The sequence below is a fragment of the Pelophylax lessonae genome (genome assembly GCF_965119305.1).
Source record: "Pelophylax lessonae genome assembly, chromosome: 4".
NCBI lineage: Eukaryota > Metazoa > Chordata > Amphibia > Anura > Ranidae > Pelophylax > Pelophylax lessonae.
In genome coordinates this window covers 119,482,506-119,496,900 of record NC_138771.1, presented here as the reverse complement: position 1 = coordinate 119,496,900, position 14,395 = coordinate 119,482,506, and the positions used below count along the sequence as shown (strand labels likewise).

General features: G+C 40.8%; 1 protein-coding gene across 1 annotated transcript in view; it reads right to left on the bottom strand.

The window, feature by feature from the left end:
* LOC309554863 (uncharacterized protein) overlaps window positions 1-14,395 on the bottom strand; it is an 87,357-nt gene that overhangs the window by 31,468 nt on the left and 41,494 nt on the right. The window contains exons 3-4 of the mRNA XM_082256584.1: window positions 4,421-4,600; window positions 25-79 (exon numbers count right to left, since the gene is read on the bottom strand). Of these exons, the coding sequence (XP_082112710.1) occupies window positions 25-79; window positions 4,421-4,600 (235 nt within the window). The remainder of the gene's footprint in view (window positions 1-24; window positions 80-4,420; window positions 4,601-14,395) is intronic.

Genomic DNA, 14,395 nt, shown 5'->3' with positions numbered 1-14,395 from the left:
TAAAAAAATATATATATCTCTTACCTTTTAGTTCTGCTATTTTCTCATCCTTTAAGGATATAGTCTTTAGAAGGTCTTGCTACAGGAATAATAAATATGCTTGTATTAAACTAAATATTTCTTTATATAATATTTTTTACTAATAAAAATAGTAATACTCACTTTTTATTTCAAAAAGCTAAAACAATTAATGGAACATGCATAATAAAAAAATAAAATGTGACAAGTATTTTAGAGTGCACAGCTTTCTTACAACCAGCAGGTGTCAATGTTTAAATTGTTATTTGAATAGTTGCTAGCGGCCTGCATATCAAGTAATATTTTTGTTTGAGAATTTCAATAATATTAAAAGTGTATGTAAACTCTAGCAATAAAGTTTGCCTACTTCCTCTCTCTTGGTCTGTTACATTTTATAATTGAAAGGCTTGTATTATATCTGTTTGATAGGTGCAAACTAACATAGCTGTTCTATCTGCTAGAAATCTTGTGAGCTTAGCAACACTAAACATCTATATGACCTTAACCTCCCTGGCAGTATGATTATGTCAGGAATTATGTACCAAAAGCGGTACAATTTTTTGCATGGAAATTTGGCGTTATGTATTATAGGCCTACAATTCTTAGTAATTACTGACTTAAACCTGACCAAAACAAGAGTCTAGTAGACATCCCAGATGTGATAAATTTGAAACACAAACACATAAATTATAATCTAATCAATAATATAATTTTATTATATAATATATAATATAATATATTATATATATAATATATAATATTATATAATTATATTATTGATTAGATTATAATTAATGCCTTATATATTATATATATATATGTGTGTGTGTGTGTGTGTGTGTGTGTGTGTGTATGTGTGTATATATATATATATATATATATATACATATATAAATGTTATGTGTTTGTGTTTTGTGCAACATTTGAATTTCCCTCCCAGTTCCGCTCCCATGCACCATTGCTGCTGCAGGGAACGGAACCAGGAAGTCATCAGAGCGACGGACGAGCGGCGGGGATCTGACTGGCGATCACAGCAATGGGAGATCATCACTGGATCGCCAGGAGAAGGTAAGGAACACCGCTGCACGCTCTGCACATCCACCCCGAGCGTGACTCGAGGATACCGATAGTAGCATAAAAAATCCACCCCGAGTCACGTTTAGGGATACCGCTAAGGGAGTTAAATGGGATCCTTGGTTTCTATACAAAGCCTCACAAGCTGCTTTAATATAAAATAATGCCCAATATTCTATTTTTGTATTATTTATATTTTTTATTTTTATGACTTTTGTTACTGATTTGTAATACAGTTATATCGAATGAATACACAGCTAAAATGGAAAATGTCAATGATAATATACCAAATCTTGAAAGCTGTTCATTCACAATTTATAAATGTTTATGTACACATTGTATTTTTGTATTGAAAAACATTTTCAATAAAAGTTTATAGACAAAAAAAAAAAGAGATCTTGTGAGCTGATCACTTCCTGTGCCTCAGAAGGGCAATCAGTTAAAGCGGAGTTCCACTCAAAAGTGGAACTTCCGCTTATCGGTCTCCCCCCCCCCCCCTCCTCCGGTGCCACATTTGGCACCTTTGGGGGGGAGCGAGTACCTGTTTTTGACAGGTATCCCGTCCCCACTTGCGTCGGACCTCGCTATGGCGAGGTACGTCAGAAGTTCGGCCCCCCTCTTTCTTCCTTCTTCCTCTGCTTCCAGGCCAGTAACTGAGCGCAGCGTGCATGCGCAGTAGGGACCCGGCCATGAAGCTGCAAGGCTTCACTCCTGGGTTCCCCTACCGCCTATGGCGGCAGCAGCATCTGACAGCAGATGGAAACATCAGCTGTGGTGCTGTCATCACTGGATTCCAGGACAGGTAAGTGTCCTAATATTAAAAGTCAGCAGCTACAGTATGTGTACAGTATGTGTAGCTGCTGACTTTTAATTTTGGGAGGGGGAGGCCAGAACACCACTTTAACACTGTACCTTGCTATTTCTGTGGACTACAAAGCATATCCCTCTATTATAGAGAAGAGAACGAGGTGTTATGTGGTTTTAACACAGTGTTATGTACATTGTAGCTTTGTAGTGGTAACATATTCCCTGTCCTAGGGTGACCACACTTCTCAGTAGGGTTGTCACCCTAGTAAAGGAAGCCATAAAATGTGAGCGGTAATATGTTTGTTTGGTGATGTGCATTGCGGGGAGGTATTCCATTAAGATTTGATGGCACCAGAAATGACAATTGCTATATTTGTGCCAAGGGTACTGCTATAATTAGTGTTCACATCTATATATATATATATATTTTTTTTTGCATATGTGCACTTATGTGGCTTAAGTGGTTCTAACACAGTGTTATGTACGTTGTAGCGTTGTAGTAGTAACACATTCCTTGTCCTTGTGGGGGGACCCCACTTCTCAGTATGGTGGTCACCCTAGGATAGGAAACGTGTTAAGGCAGTAGTAAACCACATTTTTTTTTTTTTAACCCTGCTGCGACAATGGCATAATGTGCTAGTATGCATTACATGCTAAGCACATTATGAAATAGTTACCTTAGAACATCTCCACTGACATGATGGCTTCCATCTTCACCCGGTCTTCCTTCTGGGTTCGCATCCTCCGGCCGTCTGATTGACCGAGTTGATGTCACCCCTGCTCATGCCCGCGGGAATCATGGACTGTTGCACAGAGCTCTGAAGGGATGGCACGGGTATGCCATCCCTTCAGTGCGCATGTGCCAGTGACATCACCGTCTGCATGCAGTGCGAATATCTCCTAAACAGTGCAAGTTTAGGAGATTTTCACTGTACCTACAGATAAGTCTTATTAAAGGCTTACCTGTAGGTTCAAGGTAAAAAAAGGGGGGTTTAATACCACTTTAATTGTAGGATTACCAGGTTAAAGTAAAGAAAAAAAGATGTGAAAAAAGAAAGCTAAGACAACCACCACATATAAAGACAGGTAAGCTGCAATGTTACATTTTTTTGCATTTGGGTTTACATACAGTTTAATGTTTTTCTACAATTTTTTATTTATTTTTTCTGGTCTAATGTAACGTTTTTTTTTTTTTTGTATTGAGGTAGAACAAACAGTGATACAAAAATATGTACAAACAACGTTGCTTTGTAGTTTGTATTCAGTTCCTTTGGTCCTACAGCGCAACATGCACACACAATGATCTCCTCCTATAGACCCCTATTAAGATATAGAAAGCAAAGAGTGAAAACTGACTAATCAAAAGACACAATGCCTACAAATTGTACATTTATCATAACTCATCTATCTTTTTCCTCACCGATGTCATGTTTCTATTTGTTTTGTGATTCCCAGGCTTAGTAATGCCACTAGGAGAGAGGGGACACAATTGTTAAGATTTGCTTTAGATAATTTTTTCTTTGGACAAACGTGGAAGGCCATCAAGTCCAAAAAAAAAAAAAGTTCCTGTATCCAAAGGTGTCCCACTCTTTATGGGAGAAAAAAGGCACATTGTTGTGTATTACAGATTTAGACAAAAGAAGAATCATCTACCCCATGTTTTTGGATTTTTCCAACCGCATTGAACCTTATTTCTACTCCTAACATTGTCTCACTGACTTTTGTTCAGAACTATTGCAAACCCCCCCCCCCCACACCACCCCCTTTTTTTTCACTTATCAGGCTCATTTCCCCTATAGCGCTCACCATCCTCCCTTCTTTCCATAGACAAAAGAAGAACTGTAATCTATAAAAAAATTGGAATTTATACATTTTCTGCTATCAATGTTTTTTTCTAATCAGAAAATCTCCTCAATTTATAGGAATAGAAATGTTGTCAGCACTTCCAATGAAATAATTTGAAGCATTTACCTGGCTATTTTTATCACGTATTGCTCATTCAAGCCATAAAATGTGAGTGTTAATGGGTTTGTGTTGATGTGCATTGCGTTAAGGCATTCCATTAAGATTTGGTGGCCCTTCAGTGCGCCAGAAATGGCACTTGCTATATTTGTGCCAATACAGGGCACTGCAATAAACAGAACATTCACGTCTATATATATCTTTTTATGGGATATGTGCACAGGAGTACAAATAAGAATAAATGACAAAGCACCACAATAAACATATACAGTACACACCTTATGTGGGACTATGATTGCTAACCCACAAGCTCCAAAACCTTCTGGCCCACTGACTGACAAGTACGCTGTTCAGGAAAGTTACAGAAAAGCCCAAATCTGCATACCTGTTTATGTCATTGACTTGGACTATTAAAGCAAGACAATCACCATGGAAACCAGATAACTAGCATTTTCAGAAACAAAAGCCATGGCACCCTTTATGGTCCCATTATTACAGATTTATTTAAAGCTGATCTCGTTCACATAGCTGAAAAGACTATGGTCCTCCAAATATTTACCTTGTCCCTTTCAAAATTTGTATTTTGCTGCTGCGATTGAAACTCATGCATATCTTCTAACCTCTTCCTTTCCTGGATGGAACCTTCTAGTTTCAACTCCAATTGGGCTGCCTTGTGTTGAATAATTGATTTTTCTGATATAGAATGATGTGTTTGCCTTTGCACAATGGCCAAGTCAGTCTGAAAAAGAGAAAAAAGTATTAAAAAAGTGTCCCAAAGCACAGAAACACTGTGTAGTAGTTTTATTGAGATAATAGAAATGTTAAAATGCATTGACAAATCCTAGCTGCCATGGACAGCTTATATATAAAGCAATCCACAGCTTAGCCCCTAGCTACATTACTAGCCTAGTCTCAAAATACCAACCTAATCGCTCTCTTCATTCCTCTCAAAACCTCCTGCTCTCTAGCTCCCTCACCTCCTCCCATGCCCACCTCCAGGACTTTTCCAGAGCCTCTCCAATCCTATGGAACTCCTTACCCTTATCTGTCAGATTATCTCCTACTCTGTTAGCTTTTAGGCGATCTATGAAAACCCTCCTTTTCAGAGAAGCCTATCCTACCCACACCTAACAAATATACCTCCATTTTCTCCATCAGCCCATCCCCCACAGTTATTGCCTTTTGTTTCACTTGACCCTCCCTTCTAGATTGTAAGATCTAACGAGCAGGGCCCTCTAGTTCCTCCTGTTTTGAATTGTATTGTAACTGTATTGTCTTCCCTCACATTGTAAAGCGCTGCGCAAACTGTTGGCGCTATATAAATCCTGTATAATAATAATAATAATATACTTGCACTTCACAGTACCTAGGCCTAATACCTGGAACCACAGATGCTGGGTGAATTACCTAAACCAAGCTGGGATCTAATGTTTGCTTTTGCTATTTTCATGTTTGATGGTCCGACCTTGGGGCAAGGAGGTTCTGGGGATGGTGGGAGTTGATGGAGCAGAGAATTGTTTTCTTTGTCCACTCCTCCTATACCCCCTTAATTTTATATTTCCATCCCAGATGCCTTTTTTGTATTTCTTTCTTCCTCCCCTGCCCCTACATACCATGTTTTTATGGTTTTGTAGTTAAACCAGATCCCACTTAATATTGGGATCCATGTCCCCTGAGTTTTCCCTTGTTTCCCTCCACACACGCTAGGGAATGAGACCTATTATACAATTAAAACCTCAAGCATTGTGTGAACCATGATACTTACCTTATTTAAACTTCAAGTCAGACAGCATTGCCCTAACTCCAGTAACTTCATGAGGCATCTTCTATACCTTCTGGAACTATGTGGTATACTGCAGACTGATGTCCCACTGTCTGTGCAGTCTTTTGTGCTTCTTTGGGCTCTTTCACACGGTCTGCTCCATCAGCGGACTCCGTGTTGCTCAACGGGGGATCGATCCGCCGATCCCCGCTGAGCAGGCAGATGACAGCTCCGTCTCCGCACTGTGTGTGGAGAGGGAGGTGTCAGAACCCCGCTGCTCTCTATGGGGAATCGGATGAGAGCGGACCGCCTGTCTGCCCTCATCCAATCCCATCCGATTCCCTGGAGGGATGGAAAATAGGGTTTCCATCTGTCCGGATTTCACAGACAGGATCGGATGCGGATGGCAGCTTGTGTCAGCGGACATGTCACCGCTGACATCCGCTGCCCCATATGGATGCATGGAGGATCCGATCAGGTCCGCCTAAAAAACTGACAGGCAGATCTGATCAGATCGTTCGCGTGAAAGGGGTCTTTATGTTGTACATTTTTTTAATGACAGTACTATGTATTTGAGATTAAATGATGTAGCCTGTATTCATGGACACAGAGTATCCTCTGGCAATGAACAATGCTTAGAGCACATACACTATATTGTCAAAAGTATTGGGACGCCTGCCTTTACATGCACATGAAATTTAAGGTATCCCAGTCTTAGTCCGTGAGGTTCAATATTGAGTTGGCCCACCCTTTGCAGCTATAACAGCTTCAACTCTTCTGGGAAGACTGTACACAAGGTTTAGGACTGTGTCTATGGGAATGTTTGACCATTCTTCCAGAAGCGCATTTGTGAGGTCAGACACTGATGTTGGACAAGCAGACCTGACTCGCAGTTCTATCGGGTTGAGGCAGGACTCTGTGCAGGCCAGTCAAGTTCATCCAAACTTGCTCATCCATGTCTTTATGGACCTTTAATGGCTCTCTGCTCCCCGTTGTCACTTGTAAACACAGAAGCCTCTGTGCATAGGGCACCCCTGAACCCTGCATTCTGTGCATAAGGCACACCTTGGGACTGCACTCCTTAACTCTGCACTTAGTATGTAGCGCATCCCTGAACTCTGCACTCGAAAAAATAATGCACTCCTGAACTTTGCACTCTGTACGTTGTGCACTGCTGAACCCTGCACTCTAGGCGTAGTGCACCTCAGATACAACTGGCTCTTTGAGGGAAACCATACTGCTGGGACAGCCCACAATGAAATTGAGTTTGACATCCCTGGCTTAAAAGGTAACTCCATTTTCGTGGGAAAAATATTTGCAAATAAGAAAATAATAATACAGTATATACAATTACTATACAAGTCATATTGTAATTTAATGTTATTAAAAATTACGTTCCCTTTTCAATATGCAGCTCTGTAATTTTCTGTAAAATGCAAAGCAATATGACTACCTGGGGGTATTCTGTACAAACGAACCCACAGAAACATTTCCTGCTTGTGTGATTGGCTCACTGATTTTCCCAGAAGTCTACGCTAAGTTACAAGTCAGATTTCAGGCATCCCCTGCAACAAAAATGTAATTGAAATACTCCCAATAGGAAATCACTTTCCTCATTAGAGTCCTGCAGGTGCAGCAGCAGATTGATAATTATAAAACTACTCCCATACAGATTCACTTGGACACAGACAAACAAACAGCAATTTCTTCAGAATAACAAAAGGTAGGAATCTGCAACAAAGTTTGATAAAATCCTTGCAACGTTCGCAGATCACCAAGAGAGATTTCTTTTTCTCAACAAAAGTGGAGTTACTCTTTAAATAAAGGTTTTCACACATATCAGTTCAATTCTCTGCTTTACTGATCACAGTCAATCACAGCCAGTGAACCAATCAGGAAAGAGAGGGGGCAGGGTGAGGCTGAGCCACGGCTCTGTGTGTGAATAGAAATGCAGAGCAGCGGCTTGGAAGCGTGACTGCTTGGGTGCCCCCATAGCAAGCTATTTGCTCTGGGGACACTTGGCAGGAGGGAGGGGCCAGGAGTGCTCGGGGGAGGCCAGGAGCACTGGTGGGGGACCCCAGAAGAGGATGATCGGGACTTTTCTGTGCAAAACCACTGCACAGAGCAGGTAAGTACAACATGCTTGTTATTTTTTTTTTAAAACAAAAAAACTTGCTTTTAATATCAATTTAACCACTTGTCGACTGCGCTATATCTGAATGACGGTTACAGTGCAGTCGTCCAGTTCTGGGAGGGCATCTATTGACGTCCTCCTAGAACTGCGCCCCCCCCCCCACACATGCCCACTGCGGCACACACCTGGCACACTCTGTGGTCACAGGTTGGGGTAAAGGGCCAATCACAGCGGCCTGTAACCACCTGATCAGCTGTGTCCAATCACAGCTGATTACGATGTAAACACACTTGCCATTTATCAAGAGGAGAGGCAGTAACAAGCAGGTGTGAAAGGGGACATCTACACTGATCATAAGAGCTCCGATCATCAGTGTCCTGATTATCAGTGCAGCCCCACAAGTGCCCATCGGTGCTGTCCATCAGTGCTGCCAATCGGTGCCCATTATTGTCGCCTCCCCATCAGTGCCGTCTATCAGTGCCCATCAGTGCCACCTACCAGTGCTGCCTATCCGTGCCCAACAGTGTAGTTTATAATTGCTCTTCAGTGCTGAATATTAATGCCCATCAGTGCCAACTATCAGTGCCCATCAATGCCGCCTATCAGTGAAGGCTTGTCAGTGCCTACTCAACAGTGCCCACCAGTGCCACCTCATCAGTGCTGGTTATCAGTGTTTATCAGTGCACATCAGTGAAGGAGAATAATTACCTGTTTGCAAAATTTTATAACAGAACAGTTTTAACATAATTTTTTTTTTCAGGTCTTTTTTTGTTTGTTTAGTAAAAAAAAAAAAACCCAGCAGTGATTAAATACCACCTAAAGAAAGCTCTATTTTTGTGAAAAGAAAATGATAAAAAATTCATATGGGTGCCGTGTTGCATGACCACGCAATGGTCCTTCAAAGTGTAACAATGCTGAAAGCTGAAAATTGGCCTGGGTTTATGCATAAATATGGGATATTGGTTTTGGTGCCGTAGGCAGAACTCAAGGAAAAAGGGGGTAAATAAATATCTAAAAATACATATGGAATTAATATTACTTTAAAAATAAATACACTGACACTAAAACTTTCATTGATAAAAACGGCCACGGCCTTTTAATAAAATTTTCAAAATATTAGTGGGAATATATAAAAAACATAGTATAGCTTGGCCCTAAAGCCCAAACTAACCACTTTTAAATTATTAAACATATACATAAATACTGTAGTCTAGCCCAAAAGCTCAGACTACACCAACAAATGAAAAACATCCCACAAAATACGAAGACCGTGATAAACAGATACAGGGCGGGCGGGAGGGACGAAACTTTTGTACTTCTGTATGTTGCTCCCGCTGACTGAATTTTAACCTTAAGGCTCCATGTACACGGGACGTTGTTAAAAGTCCCTTTGAATGCTGGAATTTTTAGGACGTTTGAAACGTCCGTTCAGTTGCGTTTGTACCCGCGTTTAGCGGGCGTTTAGCAGCGTTTGCGGGCGTTTGCGTTTAGAAGCGTTCCTAGAGGTCAAAAAAATTATTCCCCTTTAAAATGGAAAAACGCGAACGCTAAACGCGGGTCATCGCATTCAGACGCGTTCGGACGCGTTTGTGCGTTTGAAACGCCGGGAAACACACGTTCGAACGCAAATAATTGCGTTCTAAAAACAGTCCCTGAACGCAACTGCCTGCAAATGACTGTAAACGACCTGGTGTACATGGACAGATAAGATAAAATGTAGATGGGTTCAGGGGCTTCTGAAAAAAACGCCCAACTGCTCCTAAACGGCCATTTCCAGCGTCCCGTGTACATGGAGCCTTAACTTCCTCTCTTATATAGGGGAGATTCAACAACTCTAGGTGACTTTCTTATACAATTTGTACCAATCCCAGGTAAGGTAATAACATTAACCAATAAAATACTAGACATATTAACCAATCAACCTAGAGTTATAATGACCAATTATATTGTCCATTTAATGACCAATAACAGCCTTCTATATTTTTTTTTTTTTTTTTAAAAGAACTGTCATGCCACTTCCCCATAAATGAATGTCAGGTACATTTTATGACCTGCCCTTCATTTTTTTCCCCCCAAACCCCCTTCTTTTTGTATTCTTTTTTATGTGTTAACTGTGTGTCTTTGTGTATATTCTCGCAGTATGTATCTTAGACAATGTTTGTGGGAACTTGTGCAAAGTTTTTAGCACTGTCCATATTAAAAAAATGAAGCGTCGCATTTTACAAGAGTTGCCAAATGTAAAGGAGGCTGCTGTAGCATGATTCCCTATGCTAGAGTAATGATTGCAATGGAAAAAATATATAGATAAATGTAGATGGTAAATGAATTCCCTAAATTGGCTAGGCTATATCTCTGGTAATGTAAAAAGTTCAGAAACTCATATACAGCTCAGATACAGCTATATAATGGGTAAAAGACAGAGGTTATTATAACTGTAGCCTCACTTTAGCTTAGTGGATAATACAGGTAAGGGTCAGGCCTCTGAACACATTTCTTGGAGTGCTGGTGATCGTTTGTATAATTGCTTCACCTTTACTGGTGACCTTTATATGTCTGAATTGATGCCTGAGTCCCCCATGGACGTCCACTGAATTATCTTGTCTTCACAAGGAGGATCTTCCTCTGTACACGTGAGCTAGGAAGAGGTGCCAAACACCGGTAGAATTTCTTTTGAAAATGTTTAAAATGTTTGCTGGATTTCCTAATAGTTAATGGGCAAAAACTGATGTTCAGTTGCAATTGCATGGAGAAGAACATTTGAAGGATCAGGATGGAAAAATGTTTGTTGTTTCTTATCTGAGCAAACACAGTTCTAACAGTTAACATGGTCCTCAGTCAGGAAAACTTGTTGGTATTGTATTCGTATACTATTGTACAGGATCCAAAATCCAACATAGAAATTCTATAAATTCATATGGCAATTGAATGAAAATTCATTGCAGTTGAACAAAAATTCTTTGGGGTTGATTTACTAAAACTGGAGAGTGCAGAATCTGGTGCAGCTCTGCATGGAAACCAAAGCTTAAAAACCTAATTGAACAAGCGGAAGTTAGAAGCTGATTGGTTTCTATGCAGAGCTGCACCAAATTTTGCACTCTCAAGTTTTAGTAAATCACCCTTCTGTGTCTATGGGGTTGACTTATTCAGGCAAATAGACTGTTCACATTTCAAGAGAAGTTGTACTTTGCAAAGGAATTTCCCCCCAGAGTTTGGTGAATGTGATGAAAATGTACTTTGCAAAGAATACGCAATCACGTACAACCAAAAAAAAAAAGAGCATTTTTACTTGCACATGATTGGATAATAGAAGTCAGCAGAGCTTCACCTCATATATGCCTCATTTCCACTGAGCGGAACGGTTCGGGTCGGTACAGTTTGGAATGGTTACAATGGTCCGGTCTATTCAGGTGAGCGTTTCCACTGCAAATCGGGCCACCAGGGACCATGCAGGGTTTACACCAAATGAGGTGTTTGTTTTGCTCTTTCATTTGACTTGAGCATTGAAGTTTTCCTGTCCGCCAATCAGTGGAATCTATCGTGTGACGCCAGTAGCTCCGCCCTAACCATACCGTACCATTTCCTATGGCCCTACATCTGAAGCAGGACCAGGAATGGTGCGGTTTGGTTCGGTTGTATGGGCCACATTCATAATGGAAACACTCAAATTAGCGTACCGTACCGAACTGACCCGAATCGATCCGCTCAGTGGAAACGAGGCAATATTAAGCTCTAAGATATTTCCCTTGCAAAGTTCAACTTCCCTTGCAAAATGTACAGTTGATTTGCCTTTAGTAAATTTTTAGAATTTTTTTTTTTTCCTTTTTTGGAACTATTCATTATTTTCATACATGTTCATATTCATTTAGATTTTTAGATCTCTTTTTGCATCACACTCCTGAAGAAGCGGACAGGGTTCCGTGAAAGTTTTAGGATGCCAAGTTGTTTTGTTCATCATATTTATACCAATCATGTATTTGTTCTTGATGTATATATTATCATGTATCAGTGCATTATATATTTACTCCGATGCATGGGGCAGGCGGCTCCGATTGCCGCCTGCAACCTGCTATCGCTCCGCGCTGAGAGAGAAGAGCGGTCAGCTGTTGTAAACACAGCTGACTGTTCTTCTCTCTGGAATGATCACAGAGCTCCTGTGATCCTTCTATATAGGATCACAGGTCTCTGTGATAATTTCACAAGCCCAGTCCCCATACAGTTAGAATCACTCCCCTAGGCTTACATTTAACCCCTTGATCACCCACAGTGTTAACCCCTTCCCTGCCAGTGTCATTATTACAGTAACAGTGCATATTTTTATCACTGTAGTAATGTCACTGGTCCCCCCAAGAGTGTCAAAAATGTCAGTTAGGGGTCTGATCTGTTCACCGCAATGTCGCAGTCCAGCTAAAAATCGCAGATCGCCACCATTACTAGTAAAAAAAAAAAAAAACAATAAAAATTACATAAATCTTTCCTGTCAGTAGAAGCGACAACTTTTGCGCAAACCAATCAAAATACGCTTATTGCGATTTTTTTTTTTTAATTTGTAGCAGAAAACAAATTGGCCTAAAATGTAAAAAAAAAAAAATAGATTTTTTATTTATTTTTTTTGAGAATGTTATACAGCAAAAAGTGAAAAATATTGTTTTTTTTCAGAATTGTCGCTCTTTTTTTTGTTTATAGCACAAAAAATAAAAATCGCAGAGGTGATCAAATACCACCAAAAGAAAAGAAAGCTCTATTTGTGGGGAAAAAAAGGACATATTTGGGTACAGCGCCGCACGACTGCGCATTAAAATAATGCAGTGCCAAATCGCAAAATATGGCCTGGTCATTAAGGGGGAAAATCTTCGGGGCCAGAAGTGGTTAATAGATCTGTGGACTTTGGTGCTGGGAAGTATGTACCATGCAACACAGCATAAAAAGTGTAAGTGTCAGGGTGGCTTCATAAGAACTTTCTGGGCAAGGGTTTTGGCCAGTCAGTTGTATGTGCTTCCCCATTTGTGAGAGGTGACTAATTCACAATTTACAAGAGCCTTATTCCAATCTTGGCACCAATTTCAGGAAGTACTTAACTATACTGAACAAAATTATAAACGCAACACTTTTTTTTGCCCCCATTTTTCATGAGCTGATCTCAAAGATCTAAGAAAACTGGCACTTTGGAGAGGTGTTCTCTTCACAGATGAATTCCAGACGCCATTGAATGTGAGCATTTGCCCACTCAAGTCGGTTACGACAATGAACTGCAGTCAGGTCGAGACCACGATGAGGACGAGGAGCATGCAGATGAGCTTCCCTGAGACGGTTTCTGACAGTTTGCGCAGAAATTCTTTGGTTATGCAAACCGATTGTTGCAGCAGCTGTCCGGGTGGCTGGTCTCAGACGATCTTGGAGGTGAAGAGGCTGGATATGGAGGTCCTGGACTGGTGTGGTTACACATGGTCTGCGGTTGTGAGGCCAGTTGCCAAATTCTCTGAAACGCCTTTGGAGACGGCTTATGGTAGAGAAATGAATATTCAATTCACGGGTAACAGCTCTGATGGACATTCCTGCAGTCAGCATGCCAATTGCACGCTCCCTCAAAACCTGCGACATCTGTGGCATTGGGCTGTGTGATAAAACTGCACATTTTAGAGTGGCCTTTTATTGTGACCAGCCTAAGGCACACCTGTGCAATAATCATGCTGTCTAATCAGCATCTTGATATGCCACACCTGTGAGGTGGATGGATTATATCGGCAAAGGAGAAGTGCTCACTAACACAGATTTAGACAGATATTTGAGAGAAATAGGCCCTTTGTGTACATAGAAGTCTTAGATCTTTGAGTTTAGCTCATGAAAAATGGGGGCAAAAACAAAAGTATTGCATTTATAATCTTGTTCAGTGTAGGAAGTTGCTGGACGGTAGGGTTGCAACCTGTCCGGTGATTACTCGGACAGTCTGGATTTTGAATCATGTGTCCGGGTTTTAGTCCTCCTGACACCCAAACACATTGTTCTCACCAGAATGTGGCTCTGAGCTCCATCTGCTCAGCTCTGGGGCCGTGGGAAGAAACAGGACTAGGGTGTAGTGATGTCCAGTTCATGAGCGAATTGTTCTTTTGAATCAATTATTTTTATTGAACTGGATGATTCGATTCATCTGACTGAACAGATTCGTTTGCAATCCCCGTTACTTTCAATGGCACCCTAATTGCGATTTTGCCACGATTGTCGCCCAGGGAATTACGTTAAAATCACGCAAACAGAATTGTGGAAAGCCTGTTGTGGAACTTCTTTTTGGTGACAGGTGCACTACGACTTTTCGCAATATTACAGCGATTGTTGGGCAACAATCGCGATAATATCGTGCAATTGTGATGCCATTGAAAGTAACAGGGATCGCAATAGCATCCTGTGTTTTGTGCCGATTCAGATTCATAGGCAGAATCGTGCCGATTCCGCCCACGATCTGGGAGGTCATGGTGTGAACAGAGCCTTAAAGACAGTGGGGATGGAGAGTCTGGATGAGAGGAAATCCCCATTAAAATTAATTTTTTTCACCCTTTGTTTTAAAAAACTAGGGTTTTTTTTTTTTTTAATTAAACAGTAAAGCAACCCTTATGGGACTCTTTGTAATAGTTATAACACAGAAC